Genomic DNA, 24,830 nt, shown 5'->3' on the forward strand with positions numbered 1-24,830 from the left:
TTTGAGCTAAAATTAGTTAATTATTTACAAAAGAAGGAATAAAATGCTTTTGAGTTTTATGTTGTTTTTTCGCTACTGTAGTCTGCTGCTTACAATGTCATGCTTCAAATATTCTCATTACATCGTCCTCATGGTTTATGTCCTATCTTTATAAATGCTGACAGTGGAGAGTTTACACCAGCTTCAACTATAACATTGGGTGCCAGGGGTGATAGTTACTATGAATACCTATTGAAGCAGTGGATACAAACTGGAAAAACTGATGATAAGTAAATAAGTGTTTTTATTTGTACTATGCTTTGTGTATATGTGTTTGTTATATTGTATTGATATTTTGTAGAATGAAATCAGAATATATAACGGCAATGGAAGGAGTAAAAAAGTTGTTAATTAGAAGATCGTTTCCTAGTAATCTTACCTTTGTAGGAGAATTGTTATCAGGGCGGAGTTTCAGTGCTAAGATGGTAATTTGTTTTTTTTAAATCAATACTATTTAACAACTTTTAGTAATTTGTTCAATATGGTTCATATATTCCACAGTTGTACCATTTTTCGCACCGCATAAATATAACAATGAATCAACCTAAGAGCTAATGTAGTGATGCAGGAAAAATTATTAACTTTAAACTATTAATTTAGACGTTTTAAAATTAAATTGAATATTAGGTTTGAATTAATAATTGAGACACTACTAATTTTAGAAATATATTATTTTTATTTTTTAAGTTTCTCTGGTTTACCCTTTATTTGCTTTATCATTCATTCATATAAAAAAAAATATATATATATATATAAAAAATTTGTGTGGTCATATAAGGCTTGTGACTGTACACATCTTCTGAGAAAGCTTGATATATATATATATATATATATATATATATATATATATATATATATATATATATATATATATATTGTTGTTGTTGTTGTTTAATTTAGTATTAAAAATACTAAACCTTTTGTTGCTCAATGTTTAAGAAGTATATATATTTCCAAAAACAGAGTGTTAAGAAGAATGTTTAAGAAGTATATATATTTTTTCAAAAATGGAGTATTAAAAAATCCCCACTGAACAACTATTACTTGTCTAACAACATCGTTTAACAAGCCATCATAAGAAAAAAAACCTCAATACAAAGATAAAGTATACATCAAGATAAGCAAAACCTCTTTTAAATTATATTATGCGAACCATTTAAAATCCTTTAACACAAAAAAGTGCGAGAATGACAATGAGGTTTTCTGCATTCAAGTTTTGTTCCATACATGGCAATCATCAGCAATTAAATACATAAAAAAATGGAAGAAAAAACTGTGTTAAAATACCAGTTTAAAAATGAATTAAAAATTACAAAAGAATGTATTCTGACATAAATAAAAGAGGACATAATAAAAAATTTTCTACAAGAAGTGATGTGCAAATAGCACTAACCATTAAAGGCTAGCATCTGGCTTGCAACTAGATAAGTTGCGACAAGTACTGTCAACCACTCGTACATACAATATCGCAAACATATGAACGTGTTTAATAAACATAAGCACTCAAAAAAATTAAAACTCTAACAAATAAATAAAAATACTTAATGTTTTAATAATTATTTATGAAAAATAATTTTCATTGTCAAATAGTGACGGGCATATACAAAATCTTCACAGGGTTGGGAACCCCTGGTTTAACGTATATAGAAATATATATAATAAATATATTTTTGGGATGACTGCAGAGACAGTACAAGAGGACCAATAGCGGAAAAAACATCTAACAACATAAGAATTGAAAGTATTGTTTCTTTACTTGAAGCTTGCATAAATAAGCCAAGGGCTTTTGCTTCTATTTGCTTGTTATAGCAAGTTTATAATGCAATTAAAAATTTGTTGTAGTTGCCGAAAAAACTTGTACTTGGGTATAATGTTGTCAATTTTGCTATAAGTATTGGCATTTTCCTGAAGCAAATTAATTGCTATTGTTCGATATTTAAAAAATTTCCAAAGATTAAGAATAAAACGTTGGCTTCCCTTACATGTTCAAAGGTAGATAGAAGATGTTTAAAGCATAATGCCAATCTGTGGCTACTACAGCAAATATAACCAAATCAGTTGACCAAATTTAACTCAAATTTGTTGCGTGGTTGATTGTTCTAAGTATGCATTTAAACCCTCATTCTCACCTGATAGTATCCATTCTCGCATTGGTAGTATTCATGCATGCATATCATACGCTGCGCAAAGGAGCATCTATTAATATAAAAAAATCTTCAATCATATATTTATATATATATATATACAATCCTCGGAATTAGGAAAATTGAGATTGGCAACAATTTGCTGACCTCAATCTTTTAGAGGTCAACAAAAAAAATTTGATACAAAGGTCTTACCATAAAACATCGAAACGAGGTTGGCAATTTTTTGCCGACCTTAAACACTTTTAGGTCGGCATTGCCGAATGCCAACCCTAATTCCCAGAGTTGTATATATATATATATATATATATATATATATATATATATATATATATATATATATATATATATATATATATATATATATATATATATATATAAATATATATATATATATATATATAAATATATATATATATATAAATATATATATATATAAATATATATATGTATATATATATATATATATATAAATATATATATATATATATATATATATATATATATATATATATATATATATATATATATATATATATATATATATATATATATATATACACACACACACACACATGTATTAGGGTGTTAACCATGAATAGCTTTGGTACAGTCTTTGAGTTTAGTTCTTTAACCAATGTTATATCTAAGGACCCATCTGAATAAAATGTATAATTTTATTCAGATAACAGAACAAATCTTGTTTTTTAATCCTTAACATCCTTGCATTTTAAAGTAATATAGCCATTTATATCTCTATATATAAAAGACAATGTTTGTATGTTGGATGTTAGCTATAGGCGTCGACAGCTCTGGACCAATCAATACCAAACTTAACACAGACACTAAGTAGGCCTGAGCGGTGGTTTTGGCCAGGTTTGGGCCACCAGCGGCCCCTCCTTCAAGGCCCTTATGTAGTGTAAGAAGGGCATCCCCACCATGCATCTCAGAAACGATGCATGATAGAGAAAAATTTCATTAAACAAACCACCTAGAAATGGCCTGTTTAACCCTATAAAAACACCTCAGCTCTCAAAAGTGACACAAAACAGCAATATCATTTTTTAAAAAAAAAGCATTTTCCCGCCATTTTCAATCGCAATTTTCCGCGAACTTCTGAATTGTAAACATTCAAGTCTGAATTCAATCCCAGTGTTTCTTAAGCATCTTCCAAGTGATATTACCACCATTTTGGACTTCAGGCATTACTGCAATACCACTTCACTGCCTATAGAACAACTCTTTCACCTTTTGATCATTGGTAAGCAACTCTTTTGACAATCTGTTCTGCAGGCCCATCTGATTCACCTATTTTGTTCAGGTTGGACAGTTGCAAGTGATCCCATCACCAATTTGGACTTCTGACATCATTACAACACCACTCTTCTGCCTTTGAAACAACTTTTTCACCTTTTGGTCATCGGTAAGTTACTGTTTTGACTGAATTCTTTTACAAGCTCAACTGATTCAATTCACCAATTTTGTTCAGATTTGTCATCATGCCACCAAAGAAGAATCCTGCATTGGGTACGAGGTCACCTGCTGCATGTCACATGGCTTCAGTTCGAGCTTCTCAAACGAAGAAGAACATCAGGACCAACTACAAACCCAGCGTGACAGGAGAGCAGCTGAGACAGATGCACAAACACAGGCTCAGCTGCATTCCCAACAACTACAGGCTGATCTACGAGCAGCTGAGGCCCCTGAACAACAGCAGGCCTGACTACTGTCTAACCAGATTCGAAATGCAAGTCAATGAGCTGTTGAGGCCCCTTTGGCTACACAAATTCGTAGACAAACTGAACAAGTGTGTCAGGTTAACCGTCGTGCTGCCACATGGAATGATTTCCGCAATTTGGCCTTCCACTATCATCTACAAGCATTATTTGCTGAAAACCTGGTTTCGATTGGCAACATTGACAAACGTTGCACTTACTGTGATGCTTTTCGATTTGAGATGGAGCCATGGATTTTTTGTCAAAGTGGCAAGGTTCAGGTTCCAGATATACCACAACCGCCAGTTGAACTTAGGTCACTTTTAGATGGATCCTCTCCTATCTCTACAGAATTTCTGTGCCATATTTGCCTCTACAATTATTGCTTCCAAATGCCATCTTTTGGATGTTACCAACAAGTTCGAGAGAAAGGATACATGCCAACATTCAAAGTTCAGGGCCAAGTGTACCTTTTAATTGGTTCCCTGTTGCCTCCTCAAAACAACAACCATCAAACAACAACTCCTGGGTTCCGGTGTATTTTTTGAGTGACAGTACAGTGCAGGTTAATTTTCGACTTAATGAGGCAAACAGGAGTGGCAACACTTTGCGCTTGAATATTGCTCAAGTACTCCAGAATTCGCTCATGCAACACAACTCATGTGTTTAGTTATTTCTTGCTGCTGCAAATTGTATGCCTAATGACGATTGCCGACTGGTCATACATGCAGATATGGCACCCCGAGGCAGCCACCCTGGTACTTTTAATGCACCTACTGTAAATAATAGAGATTATTTTGGGCAACCAAAATGCTGACGAGACATTGTTATAAGGAAACATGACAACACAATAAGCCAAATTGATGAATTCCACCAGCTACATGATCCTCTACAGTACCCATTAGTTTTTTGGAATGGCCAAGTTGGTTACCATTTCTTCATACCACAGATCATCCGAGGCAATCCTGACCCACGCAAGACAGTTTCCTGCATGGATTTCTATGCATTCATGCTAATGATTCGAAACAGTGCTCCTGGGATTAACAACTGGCTGATGGCTTTTGGGGACTTGACTCATCAGGTTTTGTTTGATGTATATGCAAAGGTTGAATCCGAGCGGTTGAAGTTGATCTGCTTGAATCAGACACAACTTCAGGGTTTATACGGTTCACTCCAACTTCTCTGAGTGTTATCATTTGCGTCTGCTCCTGTTCACAGTTCAAGGTCCAACATCCTTCGAGATGTTGAAGACAGTAGACAGAGTACTATGTCAGTCATACCAAAAGGCATGTTTGCGTCGTGGGTTACTTGAAGATGACCAACACTGGCATGATTGTCTTGAAGAAGCGGTTGTTTGTCGATCACCATTCAAAATTCGTGAACTCTTCACCATCATTATTGCATGCTGTCACCCATCTGAACCACAGGCCTCTGGGATCAATACAAGAATTGGATGGCTGAGGATATCCTCTTCCAAGCACAAAGACAACTTAATGATCGCTCATTACAATATACACTGGCAATGTACAACCAGGCCTTAATTCTCCTGGAGGACAAGGTTTTGCAATTGACTGGCTTGCATCTTCCAGACTTCCATGTCCAACCACCACAATGACATAGTCCACAACAATTCAGTCATGAGTTTCTGCAAGAAACATATAACTTGGATGAGATAAGGCGATATGTGTCGGAAAATGAGCCAAAAGTCAACAATCTGGCAGAGCAGCAAGCAGTTTACCAAGAACTGTTCCAAGAAATTGATCAAGGCAATGGTGGTTTGTACTTTCTTGATGCATCTGGAGGAACTGGAAAGACAACTCTGATGAATCTGCTATTGGCCAAAGTCAGGAGTAATGGTGACATTGCACTTGCCACTGCTTCATTGGGTATAGCAGCTATGCTGCTAAAAGGTGGTAGAAACCTTTCAAACCTTTAAACAATAAAAATTTGTATTTTTATTGTTTAAAGGTTTGAAAGGTGGTTGATCTGCAGAGTTAATGCCAAGTCTGTCTTGGGTGATGTTTTCCGACAGTGCAAGCTAATAATTTGGGATGAGGTAACAATGATGCACAAGCATAGTGTGGAAGCAGTGATGACACACTCAAGAATTGTCGGCGAAATGAAAGGGTTATGGGTGGAGTATTGTTTTTACTTGCTGGTGATTTTTGGCAAACATTGCCAATCATACCACAAGGAACGGCTGCTGATGCAATTAATGCCTCAAAGCATCATCTACATTATGGCCTGATGTAAAATGAAAGGTCCTTACCACAAACATGCGAGCTCGAGTCTCAGGTGATCCTTCTGCATTGGAATTTTCGAGATTGCTACTAATGCTTGGTGAAGGCAGGGTACAACCTGATCAAGGTGGAAGAATCAGTTTTCCTGCTAATTTTTGCAACACGGTTAACTCATTAACCTTGTTGCAAAAACAAACCGTGTTGAGTTGAAGAACAAGGTTTTCCCAGGCATTCAAAGAAAGTATGCTGAAGGTCCGAATTCGTACTATGCCTAGCTGTATGAGAGAGCGATTTTGGCACCAACAAACAGAGCTGTCAATGCAATTAATGCCAATATGATCAATGAGATTCTGGGGCAGTTGCATACTTGCACCTCAGTTGACACCACAACTGACATGGACGATGCGGTAGAATATCCTTTAGAGTTTTTGAATTCCTTAGAACCAAGTGGTATGCCATCCCACAAACTTGAACTTAAAGTTCAGGGTTAGTCTTTGCAGGTTGTTGGCATCAAACAAAAAAAATCTATGCTTTTCTTATGGCCAACTCTATGTGGCCAGTTCAAGAGATGGATGACCTCAAAATCTCTACATACTTGCTCCAGAAAATAAAACAGTCAATGTTGTGTATTAGAATGCTCTCCAGTAACAACAGACTGTACCTGTAGTATTTGGTAACTTTGTTAACCTTCATATGTTTCTGTTCAGATTAAATAAGAATTTCATTTACTTAAATTTAAACAACTTAACTCACATTAAACACAATGAAATTTGGAAAAGATAAATTTCTGTCAAGTTTAAGTGTGACAGAAACCCGCGCAAAGCACAGGGTAATCCAGCTAGTGTTCAATGAAAATCTCCACGGAAGAGTAACGATTCCGAAGTGCAACGAAAAACATTTGTCATTTGACATAAATTACGTAATTTCCATGAACTTTACTCTCTTATATCTTTTTTTTAAGCTTGAACATTGAGGTTTTTTGCATCAGTTAGTTAATTAACTTTTTTTCAACCATGTATACGAAGTAATAAGTTTTATATGGCTTCACTCACTGGCTTAGGAATGTTTTCAAATGTTCGAATTAACCAACTTTTAAACAAAAAGAATATTCCAAATTTTTTTATGTTCATATGTATTACAAAAAGATTATTCACAAAAAAAAAGTTACTGTGGTAGGAGAATGGGAACAAGGAACCCTAAAATCTTAGCAAAAAAATTAAATTTTTTAATTAATATAGAAATTTTCAAACAAATTTGATGTGTTTTGGTACTAAGGAATCCTTCAAAAATTTCTTTTGTAAAACTGTTCCCATGTCAACCTTTTTTATCAATATTAGTCTCAAGACATAAATAATATATAAGTAAAGCCACTGGCGTAGGAAGGTTTTTAAATGTTTGCAATAACCAACTTTAAAACAAAAAGAATATTCCAAATTTTGACAAATGACAAAGATGATAATAAAAGATGACAATGATAAAAATAAAAAGTTTAATTGTTTAACTAAATATGTATTTGAAACCTTAATTTATTGGTTATTTTAACAACTTATATTACAAATTCTAATTGACAATTTGCCAACTTTGCAAAATGGTCAATTACCTTTTCAACATTTACTGGAATTTCTCTGTACGCATTAAATACGGCCAATCTGTATTTAATGTGTACAGAGAAATTACTTGTCTGGTTTCTGTCATTCTTGTTCTCAGCCCATTTTTAATCTTTGCAAGGTTGAGAAGCTACGCTTAGCACTGGCGATACTTACAGGACATGACTTGATAATTTGAAACAACTTGCGAATGATTGGAAATTGCACCTGGTTACACAAATCAAAAACAACAAAAAAATCAGTAGGTAGTGATGTGGTTTCTCTCTCATTCTTCATCCTGATACGTTTGCAATGCCATTGTTTATCTTCTGATGTAAATTCAAGTACAGGTAAGTTTTAAATACTTAGTCCAAGGATGATGCCATAGGCTTTACTGATCGCAAAAACAGTTTTAACAGTATCTTTATGATTCAGTATAATAATATTTTATAACATCAAAGACTAAATTTGAAGACATTGCAAATTTTCATTAGAAAAACTTGTATTTATGTCCAATATCAGTGCAACATTTTTTTTGAAACAACTGACTGACTTGGAAAAAAACTAATGTACAGCACAGCCTAAAGACACAATAAAATCACTTTCTCTAATTTATAATGATAAAACTCTTGCTTTTTACAAAGATGTTAAAATATAGATTTTTTTTTTTATAAAGCAAAATATATCAGCTAGAAATCTGTTCCATTTTTGTTTGGAAAAAAAAGCATAGAAACATTTATTTTTAACTTCATTTAATATTTTCTTATAATATGAGTGAGCTCAAATTACCCAGTGTTTTTTATAATATGAGTGAGCTCAAATTACCTAGTACCCAGTGTTTTTCATTGAAACCTATTTTGAAGTTCTAAAATTGCAGTGGTTTTTGTTCAGTGGTTTTTATTCAGTGGTTTACTTTGAAAGTAATTAAACCATTGAATAAAAACAAAATATTATAAAAGTTTTTATTATTTTAACAATACTAAATATAGTTCTGTAATTTTAATTCAAAAAATTTGTACTTTTATTGTTTAAAGGTTTGAATTAATATATTTCAAAAATAATGAATTAATTTTATTTTGTTATTGCGTAAAACAAAGTTGTATTGTTTTAATTAAAAGTGGCCTAATTTTCATTAAAGCTAATTTGATATTTTAATGATAATTTGTGTGAATAACGAATCGTTATATTCGATAAATTTAGTTCTAATAGTCAGATTTGTATTTCTTTACAAAATTAATGTTATTTTTTCAGCAACTTTAAAGTGCTCATATCATGTAGTCTGGGTAAAATGAGCAATTTTGCTATAATTTAAAACCTCTGTAATTTTAAGAAAAAATTTTGGGGCCACAATATCTAAGTATTTTTTAAGTACAAGTATCATTACACCATTAATGGTGATTTTATTTCAAGTATTACACAAATAATATATTAGAACTTCTTATGTTATTTTTCTATTAGCATTTAATAATAATTAATATTCAATAATTGTTAGAATTATTATTAAACTTTAATTTATGATTTGTCAAATTTTATTTGGAGAATGCGTTTTTTACCTTAAACTGGGAATTTTAAATGTATATGTGTATATATATATGCATGTATATATATATATATATATACATAAATATATTGTGTGTGTATGTATGTATATATATATATATATATATATATATATATATATATATATATATATAATATATATATATATATATATATATATATATATATATATATATACATTTATATATGTTTATATATTATAAATATATATATATATACATTATTATAAATATTTATATATATATATATATTTATATATATATATATATACTGTATATTTATATATATTATTATAAATATATACTTTTATATATATATATATATATATATATATATATATATATATATATATATATATATATATATATATATTGTATATATATATATACATTAATATAAATATTTTATATATATTTTATATATATATATATATATATATATATATATATATATATATATATATATATATATATATATATATATATATATATATAGCCCTGGGAATTAGTGTTTGAGATTGGCAACCTTTTTTGCCGACCTCATTTCTATGTTTTATGGTAAGACCTTTGTATCAATTTTTTTTTGCCGACCTCTAAAAGATTGAAGTCAGCAAATTAATGCCGACCTTATTTTTCCTAATTCCGAGGGTTTCATATATGTATATATACATATATATATACACACACACACACATTAATATAAATATAAATGTATATACATATATACTGTTTACATAAACTAGTAGGATAGCCCGCACAATCGCGGGAGGTATTAGTTAATGTTTTAAATTAATTAAATTAGGCTGCTCTATAATACTACATAGATATTGCATAATGAGTACATGCCCTGATACATTAATATTATAAAGCTCACAGGGTATCCACCTAGTTTATTTAAAATAAAATCTATGTATGATTTAAATAAATTTTGATCACTTAATCACATCAATTTTCATCACTTTTAAATTTGTGTTTCTTAAACTTTTGAAATCATTACTAAAAGTAATGATTTTAATTTTGATGATTTTGAAGATTTGATGATTTAAATGTAGCTAAAGTCACACCAAGTTTTAAAATAAGTGATACAACCAGTGATGTAAATTATCGCCCAATCTCTATTTTGTCTATTTTTCTAAAGTTTTAGAGAGAAATTTATATAATGTAATTTATAATCACCTTACTTTAAATAATATTCTATATTTCAATCAATATTCAAAAATTCAAAAAAAAAAAAAAAAAAATCAATAGAACACACAATACTCCAAATTATTCCTAGTATTGTGTCTTATTCTTTTAAAATTTCCAATATACATTGGGAGTTTTCATTGATTTATCAAAAGCTTTTGATGCAATCAATTAAGAATTCTCCTTCAAAAAATTTAATATTAGGGAAATGTGTTATTGTTACTTGCTAATTTATTAAATATAACCTGTTATAATGTTACTGGACAATTTATTAAATATGACTTAAGTTATATTTAATAAACTGAAAAATGTCATTTTGAAAATTTTTCATTTATGTCGATGAAAACCTTATTTGGAAGTTTTTAATAATCATTTAATTCTTGTGTAATTAAGTTGCTAAAAGTACTGGAGCATTGTACAAAGCTATTTATCATCAACAGAAGCATGTTGCTTGTCAGTTTAAAAGACAGATTTACACATGCCTATCCTCTTTTATTTAATATGAACATTTTAAATATATATCAGTTCAATGTTTTTAATTACTTTGTCTTATGTAAAACAAACTCCTCCCCACTCTCTCTTTATGTAAAAACTTCCCTCTCCTCTTTATGTAAAACAAATTCCTTCTTTCCACCATTTAGACAGATTAAAAGATAAAAATAAATACAATATAAGAAACAATAGTTTAATTCCAACAGTTCAACAGTAGTTTAATTCAGCAAAAAAAATCCATTTTTTGAAACTAATTTTGGAAAATCTAGCATTTCATTTGGTGGAACAAAATTGCATTGGTTCTCTTTGGAGCAAAATAGTTTTAAACCATTTTGATTTTTCTTTTGAATGGAGTTATTTTTCTTTTTAGAAAAAGTTTCAAGAAATCAATTTGTTTCTTGATGATATATTTTTAAATGCTTAATAATTTGTTTTTTTTTTAATGTATTTATGTGTTGGAATTTTATTAAGGTGTGTTATTTATGATGACAAGAATTGATTACTCTTTTACGAATACCAGTGTTCTTTTTTTTCTTTTTTTCCAATACTTGTATATTTGTTTTGTATCTTGTATTTTGTTTTATATATTATTTCTTAACAATTCTCTTATTTTAACTACTTTATTGTAAAACAATTTACTGAAACATATTTAAAAAAAGTAAAGAATATAAATAAATAAACAGGTTTACATTTTTTTTAAATATTAACTGTGTAAAATTAAAAGTAGTAAGATAGCCTGTACAATTGTAGGAAAAGTTAGTTTTATATTGGTTTTGAATATTTTTAATTTTTTCTAGGATATAACTACTAGATAGCTCACTATATAACTACAATATGGGCTAGGGTGTCCCAAAAAACAACATTTTTTAAAAATATATGCAGAGACCCCCTTAATGTGTTCTATCTAATACAAAAACACTAGATTTAAAATTTTTTTGAATAAAAAATATTTTAAGGGGTCCCTCAAGACCCTCGAATATTTAATGGTCCCTAATATTTTCAAAAAAAATTTTTTTCAAAAATATGTTAACTTGGTACTCAAATGAAGCGAAATTATATAAAAATTTCAAAAATAATATAGATTTCAAATATAGAATTGTTATTTTTTGTTTTATTACATGAAATATTACGTTTTTTAACAAAAAACAAAAAAATGCATTTTTTATGTATTTTTATGACAATTTTGATAAATAAGTTAAAATTTTTCCAAATTAAATATTATTTTCGAAATTTTTATATAATTTTGCTTCATTTGAATACCAGGTTGACTTACTTTTAAAAAACTTTTTTTTTGAAAATATTAGGGACCCATTAAATATTCGAGGGTCTTGAGGAACCCCTTAAAATATTTTTTATTCAAAAAAAATTTTAAATCTAGTATTTTTGTATTAGATAGAACACATTAAGGGGGTCTCTGCATTATATTTTTCAAAAATGTTTTTTTTTGGGACACCCTAATATGGGCCCTCAACATTTTTTAAAAAGAATAGGTACTACATAGGTATTACATAGCCCACAGGCTACCCTCCTACTACATGTAGTAGCAACTATTATACAGCATGCTATATCTAATTTAAAAAAATATGTTTGAATCAAATACATTACTTGATTTTTGAATACATTAATGCAAATAAAGTTTATATTACATCAAACATAAGGTCCAAACAAGAGCTTGAAACCAGTCTCAAAAGTCTTGAAATCTCTGTTACGAATCAACAGTTGGCATACAATATTTTTAGTTGGATCGAAATGGTGATAAACTATATATGTTTTTATAGATGTATATGTGTATGTGTTCATGTGTGTGTGTGTCAAGGCTGATGACACGGGTTTCAAAGTGGAGGTGTTATGGCAAGCTCTATTGTTCATACAGCTTTTAAGCAATGAAATAGGTGTAATAGTATACAAGGTTATTTTAGTTGTTATGGTTTTGAGTGTATAAAAATGTACTTCTGGTTAATGCATAGAAGTCAATTAAGTCTTGCAAGCATAGATAAAATGATGATCAGGTTTAAAGATAAGGATAAAATCAGCAATTTTTGTCTTGTATTGGGAGTCTGAGTAGTCTTATACATTGCATCATGGAAAAATAAAGGGGTTTGAGCATAATTCAGATGATTGTGTATCAAGATGGGCAAGGTGCAGATGATTGCATACCAGCATATAGAGAGAGTGGTTCAGGAAAAATAGGATAAAGTATAAGTAGGAAAATTTAAAAAGAGTGCATTACAGATGATATGAAAAAGCTTTAGTTAAGAAAAGAATACACTCAAAAATGGATATATTGGTGAAAAAGCAATGTGAGAAATGTCTAATCTGTGTATGCTCAGGATTATGGGCACTAAAACAATGATAATTGTAAACTGCAAACAACCCAATATAGATTTAAAAACTTATTAATTACAAAATTAAACTAGAACAAACTGTCTTCAAGTATTATAAAGTTTATAAATTTTATTTTTACCAATTTTTTAAGTTATATATATAAAATTTTACAAAACTTAAAGTTTATCAAGTCTATCATACAAGAATTTTATTAACATTAAAGTTAACAAGATTATTTTCTTATATTATTTATCAAAGTCAAGTCATAAAGGTGCTTTTCTTTACATTGTTTTTTATTCCTAAGCATATTTAAGTTTTTAACTTCTTTTTTTTTATCTTTTGTGAGTTTTTTTTTGGTTTTTTTAGTTTATAGGTTTCTTTACTTCTGACAAATAAATTTCTTTTCGAATTGGAGTATCAGTCAAGATCCTTGTTTTTAGTTACCTACTCTTAACAATTCTTTTTCTAGCAGATGTTTTTGGGTAAGGTTTCAAAACTTCAGGTAAGAATAATGAGGCAACGCTTGATGACACTTTGTTTAAAAACTTGTTTCATGATGTGCTAAAGGCATTTTAAGCTCCATCCATCAACAAGTGCAGTAGTCATTTCAAGCTCCATTTTAAATCTCCATGCCATCAGCAAGTGCAGGAATCATTTCAGATTCCACAAGAGTTGTGTTTACTGTATTTTGAGCAGCACAATCTGTAACTGATGATGATAAATATTCATCATCTTCAAAAATTTCTGGATTGAATGACTCAATACCACCTACTTGAAATCCTCATTGTATATTAGATGGTGAGAAAGTTTTTGTATATGGTTCATGAACTATTGAAACATTATCATAAATAGTCAAATGTCTTGGATTTGTGATCATCAAATTGCCACATGCAGCATTGCAGAACCTTTTCAGCAGTCCAAAAACAGTTCTATCTAATGGTTGCAATTTATAGGTGCAATAGGGAAAAAAACTTAACATTGTATTTTCTTGTTGAATTGCAAGATTCAAACCTCCAACAAAAATATGACTTTTATGGCTGTTTAGAAGCAATAAAATTGGAGACTCGTGAGAACAGTTTGAGTATCTCATAAAACGTTTTATCAATTTTATAAAAATTTATGAATTTATCCAACCAGAAGGATTTGCAAATTCTTTCGGTTGGATGAATTCAGATATGATAGAGGAAGGTCCTCCTGGATGAAGGTAATCATGAAATTTTGCAATAAGAAAAACAAATAGTGGAGGAATAGAGTTTCCAATTGTATTTGAAGCACAACATACAGTTACCAATGTTACTTGTTTGTAGATGTGATTCTTTCAACTTGTTTACTTCCTTTACCTGCTAACACTTTAACTGGCTTTTGTATTGCTTTCTTACTGTTTTGAGGTTTTGAAGTTTTTAGTGGCTAACAGGATTTTATCAGAAATTTATTTTACTTTTACAATAATGTTAGAGTGTTCAAGTTTCATTTTACTTAATTTAATATTTCTGCAGTCATAACAAAGTGGCTAGAGCCCCTTTAAACATCACTCAAGCTATAGAGGCATCATTAGTCAACAGGAACTTTACTAAATGCTACTTCCTTGACATGTTTTGTGATGTGATCACTAATTTCTTAAAGTTATTTTGATTTTTGATTTTTCCTCTTTAAATATCTAGAATTGTTAATTTTGATAAATTTTACGTAACCATTTTTGCTTTTTAAATTTAATTTTGTTTTAAATAAATTTTACAAATAAATTACTCATCTGTCTCATTGTAAAATGATTTTCATATAAAAGTTTCATGTCAAACAAATATCAATATAAAATTTTCAAAGCTATATAGTTTTAAATAACCCAAAGTTATTAAATAATTCAAAAAAAAGTTAATACGTTTATTAAAGGTTTTACTTAAATTTAAAAATAAATTGTTACATTTTTCATTAGGATCATTTGGTTTGCTTTCTTCCTGGAACATTAGCACTTGGTTATTATCATGGTTTACCTTATGAGCACATGGAGCTTGCAAAAGAGCTTATCGAAACTTGTTATCAAATGTATGCCCGTATGGCAACAGGTCTCAGCCCTGAAATAGCTCACTTTCAAATGGCATCAACCTCAAGTGATAAGTCTGATGATATTATAGTAAAGGTAAATTTATGATATTTATGGTAGTGAAAGAAAATGCCCAATTTTATACTAGAATCAGATATTTTATTATTCACTGGTATCTAAATCATTGTTTAGCTAACTTAATATAGATATTGTTGGTTTAAAAAAAGTTGAATTTAAGATTTCTTTGAAGAATTCATATATGAAATATAAATGTGAAATCGAACCAGGATCCCTAAAAGTTGTTATGTAAAACGAAAATCGTAAAGAATATTTTGAAGTTATTATTTATTTATTTTTTTATTAGTCTGATGGTGGAACTGTCCATTAGTCTTGAAATATAACAAATAAAAATATTACAAATATAAAATAAAAACTAGTATTGAATGATCTTCATAAAAAAAACAAATTAAAATATATTTAAACTAAATTTATATAAAATAATTTTAAACAACAATTATTCATGTTATTCTTTTATTTCATACGAAAAATAAAAGAGTATAGAATAGGTTCTAGTGTTTAGATGATCCATTTTACTAAACATAGCTGTGTCTAAAATGTAAAAGTTTGATCTTTTAGTATTAGGTAATTTTTCTATCTTTGTTAATCTACAATTTGTTGTTTTGCAGCCATTGGATGCACATAATCTTCTTCGCCCTGAGACCGTTGAATCTTTACATATTATGTACCAAATAACGAAGGAAAATAAATATAGAGAATATGGTTGGAATATATTTAAAGCCTTTAATAAGTATTGTAAAGTTCCTACTGGTGGTTACGTTAGCATTAATGATGTTAGAAACGCTCAAAATCCTCGTCGCGGTGAGGGTAGAGATAAAATGGAGAGTTTTTTTTTAGGAGAGACGCTCAAGTACTTATATCTACTTTTTAGTGACGATGATATTATACCTTTAGATAAGTTTGTTTTTAATACAGAGGCCCATCCTCTACCTGTGTTTAATGGTTAGTATTTTGTCTGAATCTGTTCTTGTTTTTAATCAGATAAAAATTTTTGCTATCTTTTTTTTTACACAAGTTTTAACTCCCTTTTTTTTCTCAATGATATTTTTTAAAGCAAGTTTGATATTAAATAGTATTGTTTATTTACTGGAAAGAAAAAACGTTCCCATGTATATAAAATGTGAATTTATTTAATTTTTATTTGCTTTATTTGTTATTATTAATGAATTATTGAAAGAATTCGTTATAATTTATTTAATGTCCGCTATATCAATAATAACTGAACACATTTTTCTAAATGTTTAGGTTTTTTCTAAAAAATTTAGCTTCGAAATTTTTATTTGTGATATTGTCTTTTTTAAAAATTTTAAGTAAAGATATCGATCGGCGATCAAGTGAAATTGGTAGTATATAAAGAGAGATTTCTCTGTTTTAGTATTTATCACTTTAAAACATAAAATAAATTTTTTTGGTTTAAATAATTTATTTGAATATTTACTTAAGCCGCAATATATTTTCCAAATAAAGCAATACGATTGGTTAATAAATTTTGATATATCTGTTGGCATTTTTTATTTATTTGTACATTTTCTGGTTAAACAATTAGATAAAATAGTACGTAGCTGTATTATATTTTTTTAAACCCTATTTTAGTATAATAAGAAATGACATAAAACTATATATATATATATTTTATGGATAATTTATACATTTTTTTGAAAAATAATCGAATTTACTGCTACTATTGGTTCTCGAGGTGGAGAAAACAAGAAGAACTAAAGTAGTCAGCAAAACTGTTGTGAAGAAAGATTTATAACATGAGTTGTACAAACAGACCTAGTTGATCAAAAAAAATATCTTGACCCTAAAAAATGGGTTGTTCTGGATGGTAAAAAGTTTCAATTGGTCGTGCTTAAGGCACATGTAGGAGGTTTTTTTCACATGTAGGAGATTCTTTATCAACGTAATTGACATATTTGTCTATCCAATTTAAAGAACCTTTAGAATAATGAGAACTTCCTAATTCTGGCAGAAATGAATAGTTGAAGTCTCCGGGATGCTTGTGAATCATCGGAATAAGTCATTTTTCTAAACATTCATCAATATAGATCGATGTATTTGCTACAGCTTTGGAAGTACAAAACAATGGCTCGGACATACCAGGGTCAGATATGGTTATCCGCATTAATAATTTTTTTGGAAATTTTTCTCTTCCAATAAAGCGAACATATCTGGCATTATTGTACTTGTAGCAAATCTTTCTTTTTCAAAATGATTTACGATTTTATTTTATTTTTTTATTTTAAGTTTTTTACAAAAAACATTTTGAGCCACTTTTTAAAAAGATTCTCGTTTAGCTGTATTTAACCTCATTTTAAATAATTGTGCTTTAAATAATAAAGTTTATATTTCATAGAACATATATATCTACGCATAAAACCACAAAAAACAAACTAATATGCTCAAATAATTAAATTCAGATTTGTCCTACAACTTCCGCATCACCCGTTATGAGTAGTTCTTCTCAAACCAAGCGTCAAGCGGCGTCTCTAATAAAACTATAAAACCTTATTATTCCTAATGACGAGTCGATAGCATGCACAGTAATCAACCGAATGGAGTCAGCTGCATACCGGCGTCTTGTCGTGTTATTGACTCAATTAAGGCATGTGTACGCTATCGATTCTCCTTCCAACTTGTCTGAAACATAGAGATGATCCACGATATTATCTTAACATATTATAGGTTCTTCGAGAACAATGTTCTCCCAGCTGGTTTTGACAATGTGCAAGTAATCTATACAGACTTGATATTGTCTCAATTCATTATTGAAGGCACCCACTCGGTTGATCTCTCTGAAGAACCGTATCTTTTCAGCATATTGTGAGCCAAACAGTATTTCCAATTAAGAACAATTAAAACAATCGACAATTTTTTGTTCCTCGCTGAAGCTAGACGTAAAGGTGGTTGCTCCTATGAATTCACAACCAGAATCTACCTGAATCAATTTTGCCCGTGTCAGTGGGTTGCGTTTGTATACACGAGTAAAAACATCTGCGAATTCTACTGCGGTCTTGTTTATAAACGGTTCACCTTCCTTATAACAACTTGGCACATTTCAAAGCGTACTTATATATGCGCCGACCAACTCGGTTGTGTAAGTCTATCTGGTAGACAATAATAAAATGATGAAACATAGCAAATTAAATAAAATGAATATTAAACAATATAGATCCCTATTATATTGAAGTGCTAAGCAAATCTTGAGCAATCCTGAACAAATCCTGATAAATGTTAATCAAAGAAATGATCACCTCACTTAACAAAATGATTAAAATATTTCACTATACCGGCGAGCAGTATATTAATTTTTGACAATGATGCCATAAAAATGAAAATGCGTTTGTTGTTAAACATAAGGGGTAGCAATGGTGCTGTTTAGTTAACTTAGAAAAAAGAAAGAGTTTAACGAAAGTTCATTTTTACACCCATCAAGCGGCCGTGGCGCAGTGGTTAGAGCGCTTGCTTCAGAAAGCAAAAGATCCACGTATTAAAGCGAGGCATTTTTTTGGCCATAGGTAATGAAGAAGGCATAAACCACCTAGTCAAACGCTCTTTCTTTTTTGAAAAAAAATGAGAAGAGCGTTTGAAAGGAAGTTCACGCCTCCTTCACTACCAATGTTATAAAACTTGCCAAGAGGCGGCGTTGAACCACGGATCTCTAGCTTCTGAAGCTAGCGGGCTAACCACTGCGCTACGGCTGCATAAACCTGGATGATAATAATAATAGATTAGGGAATCAGATATTATTTTAATTAACTACGGTGTTTATTGAAGTTCTTTAACAACTAGTTTGTGGATATCTATTTTTATTCATACTCCAGATACAGAACGTTTTTCATTAATATCTTTCTGTGAATTTTTATGTCTGTTTAACTCTTGACTTTTGGCTCATATAATTTGAAACGCCTGTTGCTTCAAATTTGCGCACGCCTTCTCCTGGCAAATATCGTTAGGATATTAATATTTGATAAACGTATCAGCTATTATTTAACAGTCTTTGTTGCAGAGTCTTTAATCCCTTCTGTAAAGATAGCAATATATGTTTTTACATAAATAAATTTTGCCACTTTGAAGATGAATATATTGAATAACTTAACTTTTTTTCAAATTCGGCGAGTAACAAAGTCTAAGGCAACGGTATCGCCTACTCTTTTTGCAAAACTTAAAGATTTGTACGTTTTCCGTCATCAATAATTTTTGCATAACTATTGAAAGAGTCAAGCCCTACAACTTTTAAAAGATTTTCATTTTTTGCTTCTTTAAGTGCAACCTCCAAAGCATACTTTTTTATATATTCTCTAAATTTATGAACAAAATCTCTGGCTTGGGGGTTGTTCATTAATTATGTCAACAATTTTTAGCCCTACCTCTCCCCATGTCAACAACTTGTCAAACTTCCAGAGACCCCCTCCGTCCTATAAATTTACGTCAACCTTTGAGTCCCCCTTATCCCCCAAAAAAATAAAATATAAAAAAACACTCAATCAACTATGTTAATGAGAACATCATGAAGAATGTTATACCAACATTTTTTAATCAATTCAAATAATCGGTTTTTATTAGGTGATTTTCTACCCATTATTTTTTTTTAATTTAATTTTGTAGTTATTTAGGTGCTCTTAGAAGTTTTTACGGTCTTATCACAGAGCACCGTGCGAGAGCTATTTAAAAAGAAGTTCCTTCTTTGCCAATGTCGCTTTTTTGGCCAGAACTGACGTCGAACCTCTGACTTCTGTGTTCTGAGCCAGTATTCAAACCACTGGGCCATGGCTGCTATATGTTTGCTTAGGTTTCAATATAGTATAAAAACATTAATTTGAGGTACATAACACAATCAAAAATTCGAATTTTTCAAAAAGCGGAGATAGAACAAAATAACTCTAACCTCGCGTTATCATCTCAAAATTTAAAAATGTGGAGAAAGATAATTCTAACCTGTCTAGATATACTTAGGAATCAAATTTTACAACTTTATTACGAGGACTTAAAATGTTTCTTAAAATTAGTAAATAGTGATTACATCCATTTAACATCATGTCATGTGATTTATATTTATTTGGCTACTTAAGTTTAAGTGAAACAGTTGGCAAAGTTTAAAAAAAAGTTTATTTACCAGAATGTGCAGGAACTGCTCAATTTTGTCTTGTGATGGATAAATTTTTTGACTGCTTTTTGAAGGTATCTAAATAACCGTACATTTACTCAAAAAAGTTTCTGTTGAAACATAGTGTTCCTTATATTCTTTTGAAAAGATTTAGTCAAGACGATTTAGAAAATTACTTTGGAAAGTATCGTGCTATTGGTAGCAAACCGGATAATTCCACTGTCAGAGATATTGGGTATAATAACAATACTATTAAGTAACAATATACCGCTTTATCTATTGTCGATAATGTTTAATGTCAAAGACATAATTTTAATGAGATGCATAATTCACTATTAGCTTAATGAAAAAAAAAAAAAAAAAAAAAATTAAAAAACAACATTGGCTAAGTACTCACATACATTATTGTCAAAAAGTTGGTTCAGTAAGAACTAACCTTTTGCGCTCACATCAACAAAAATTAATTATTTGTATTTGATTGTCACGACAAGCAAGAGTTTCTCCTTAGTTAAAAGCAAACAATTCTTAATTTATGTTGATGACTCTCCAAAGTTTATTTAAGTTGATAAATCCAAAGTTATGAACGAAGTTATGATTTAAGTAGTATATGTGTGACAAGAAAATTTTTCAAAATTGCTTTGATTGTAAATGAAAAATTCTTAATATAGTAATATATTGCATAACAAAGACAACTTTTTAAAACTGTTAGATAGAAATAGGGGTTATATGGAGGAGAGGAGGAGGAGATGAGAGTGTAGAATTTTATATTGTAAAGAGTTTCGTGATAAGATCATTACGATCTTCTTGAAGTCCTTCCCGTATTATATTATAAATCAGTTTAATAATTATGTTAATTATAAAATCATTAGTAATATTATACGGTAATTAAAATAAATAAATGTTGAGTGAGTCGCAAGCATTAGAGCTTTTAACAATTAATTATTTTCAAATCTTATAATACAATTAGTGGTTCTATGGGGCAGTATTGAAAAGTCTTGTTTTTCAAAAGAAACGAACTTTGAAAACTAAATTAAAAACTCAAAAAAATGCTAAAAACGTTTAGAAGGGGGCAATAATACCAAAAATACCACCTATGAATATTTATTTAATTTAGATTAAAAACTAGGGATGGCACTTTAACTTATTTTGATGTAAAAACGCGAATTACTTTTAAGCGTAAATTACTTGACTTATATAAAAATATATAATATACTTACATTTAAAAGTAATTCGTTTTTTTTTACATAAATTAAAAAACGTGTTAAAATTAATTACCTAAGTTAAGTTTTTTAAATGAGTAAATGATAATTGAAAAAGTAATTCACTTTAACAAGTAAAAGTTATTTGCATTTTTACTTTTACTTGAAAATGTAACTTACTTTTAATGGTAAGTCGTGTAAAGTAACTTACTTTGAAAAATAATTTTGGTTATAGTTATGTAAAAAATTTACATTGAAATGTAATTTACATTTTATATGTAAAAAAAGTTATTTCTGAAGTAAACTTACGAAAATATAATATTTAAAAAACATAACACTTACTTTACTAAGTAAAATAAAACTACATCAAAATAACAAATTACTTTTACGTTTAAAAGTAACTAATTAGAAATAACAGCTTACCGTAAACTGGGGTTACTTTTAACGTTTTTGAGATATTTTTATATGCCCTTCCTTCATTATTGACAATAATCGAAATTTAATAAAATGTATATAGGGGCTATGGTTGGCTCTTACATAATTCAAATTCACAAAAACAATAAAATGAAAGGATTCGATATAATATTTATTTAACTAATTATTCAAAGTTACCCCGCAAATGGGGTAACTTTGAATATGTTTTGCTTTTACCGTAAAACTTGCTCAAAAATATATGGTTTCGTTTTAAAATTCAATAAAAACAACAGCCTGGCTTAACATATATTTATTGTTACAAAATAAAATAATAATGTTTTATAATGAAGACTTAATTGGGTTTATTTCTCCTAACGGGTATGTTTTAACTGGACCTGCATAAAAAGAGTCTTCATTGCTTTGTCTTTTATGTATAGGAGTATAAGACAACGCAAAAGAAACAATAACAGTTTCACTTACAGAGGATGATGCATGTGGAACATCTTTAAATGTTGCCTAAAAATCCTCTTAAGAAATACTTTTCCCAGGGTCAACAGATATTATTTTTTTTGCTTAGGCTTTTCTTTTTCCACACCATCAACACAACGCAGTCTCTTAAGTACATTAACTACTGCTTTGCTAACGTTAGTTTTAACAGTTTCAATATTTTTATCAACATCTGGCAAACGATTGAGGACAATATTCATATTTAATGGGTAAATATCACATTTTTTAAAACCTACTACTAAATTGCTGCTTACCTCTTGATTTGATGAATATATTTAAGTATATAAAGTTTTTAATAAAGAAGGAAATTGATCCTTTGTGATGGTCTGTGCTTTTTTGGAACCTGAGATTTTACATTGATTCAGTATTTTCCTCTAATGTCTTTTAAGAAGTTCATAAAATGCAACATCAAGTGGTTGCAATAAATGGGTAGAGTTTGCTATTAAACAAACAAACAAGGTATTATTTTCTAAAGCTAACTTAAGTACCTTTTCACTGGAGTGACTGCTTAGATTATTACTATAAAGAACCATAGTTTCTCGAAGATCCTTTACAAATCTGACAAAAACGATCTCAAACTAATCAGAAAAGCAAACAGAATCAAACCATCCTGATTTACTTTGATTTTATCGTACATTAGGTGGCCCACCTTCAGTCCATGTTGTCCATAGATATTCAGCTTTATAAACAACATAAGCAGGCACCATTTGACCAGTTGCTGAACCACAAACCATGATTGACGTAGCACTCTTACTACTGTTTTTAATACGTTTTGGATATTTCACCCCTCTTTTGAAGATACACCGCTTAGTTCCAGGATTATCTGATAAATTTGTTTCATCATATTTAAAAACATTACAAGAAGGAACTTGTATTTCTTCACCATACTTCAATGTAATTTTTAAATTATCAAAGAACTTTGTTATTTCAGAAGATGATACTGATGCACAACACTTTTTGATATTCTGACTCATTCGCTGAGTGAGAGCAGCATTGTGACGTTTTTAAAAACTAAGGGCACACTCTCTTCCAGGAAAGTTGTTGTAAAACTTAGGAACAATTCTGCCTTCAATATCCAAAATCGACTTTCCTAATACACAAAGATTTGTTATATTAAAAGGAAAACCCCAAACAGCAACAGCAATAGCATGTTGTACAATTGCTAATTCTTGTATATTTGAAAAAACTGTGGGCTTTATACAAAAAGTACCAACATCATGTATACAAAAAGTACCAACAGGTGCTCTGTGAATACATGATGCCTTTTTGTATGATAAACCATTATCAATAGCTATCATAGTATTTGAAATTTGGCGTTCAATATAATTTATATACTGCCTGGCATCAATTTTTTTTGGTGTGAGCGTGGCATTATACAGCTATGTAATGCTAAATAAGAAATTTTAAAATGATTAAACGCAGCACAATTTCAGTATGCTACACACAAATAATATGACATATTATCGAAGATTTATTAGTATTGAAATGCAAAAAAATGTATACAACAAAATATGTTATGCTATACCTATGGTTACATATGTATTTAATATTATTTAATGTATATTTATGATATATGATATATATTAAAAATTTAATATATATATATATATATATATATATATATATACATGCGTCTGTGTACACTTACTTTATATATACATAAGAAATCAATTTTTAAACTATATATTTTACTCTATACTAATTTATATGTATATTACTAACTTATACATGATAAGAAGAATTTATACAAATGAGAATATGTTTAAAATTGTTACATGTTTCTGACATTTTATGTTGTAGAATTACTTTGAATGTTATTCAAAGTTACCCCATATGCAAAAAAATGTATACAACAAAATATGTTATGCTATACCCATGGTTATTAAGTATAGCAGGCTCAGGAATTCATTTAGTTTTTACTTACCTAATAATTTTATGAACAAAAAATATTAAACTTAGACAACAAGCTGCTACATGAGCTGAGAAAGTGTGTAAAGTATTCTGGCTCAATTTTTTACGAAAACTTTCCGAAATATTTAAATGATTTTTAAAGGAACAATTTCAACCAATAAACAAAGTGAAACTTGAAATAATGAAAATATAAATAAATAAATAATGAAAATATAAACTATTTTTGATATTTTTATGCTTCAGGTTTGAACAGTTTTATATAAATACTTGCCATAATTACAGCCAAGAAAA

General features: G+C 29.4%; 1 protein-coding gene across 1 annotated transcript in view; it reads left to right on the top strand.

Moving 5' to 3' along the window:
• LOC100198486 (endoplasmic reticulum mannosyl-oligosaccharide 1,2-alpha-mannosidase) overlaps window positions 1-16,958 on the top strand; it is a 19,942-nt gene extending 2,984 nt beyond the window's left edge. Inside the window, exons 4-7 of the mRNA XM_065790720.1 lie at window positions 82-269; window positions 341-464; window positions 15,216-15,419; window positions 16,010-16,958. Coding sequence (XP_065646792.1) covers window positions 82-269; window positions 341-464; window positions 15,216-15,419; window positions 16,010-16,348 — 855 coding nt within the window. The 3' untranslated portion in view covers window positions 16,349-16,958. The remainder of the gene's footprint in view (window positions 1-81; window positions 270-340; window positions 465-15,215; window positions 15,420-16,009) is intronic.
• The last annotated feature ends 7,872 nt before the right edge of the window (window positions 16,959-24,830 follow it).

Source organism: Hydra vulgaris, chromosome 02 (genome assembly GCF_038396675.1).
Source record: "Hydra vulgaris chromosome 02, alternate assembly HydraT2T_AEP".
Taxonomy (NCBI): domain Eukaryota; kingdom Metazoa; phylum Cnidaria; class Hydrozoa; order Anthoathecata; family Hydridae; genus Hydra; species Hydra vulgaris.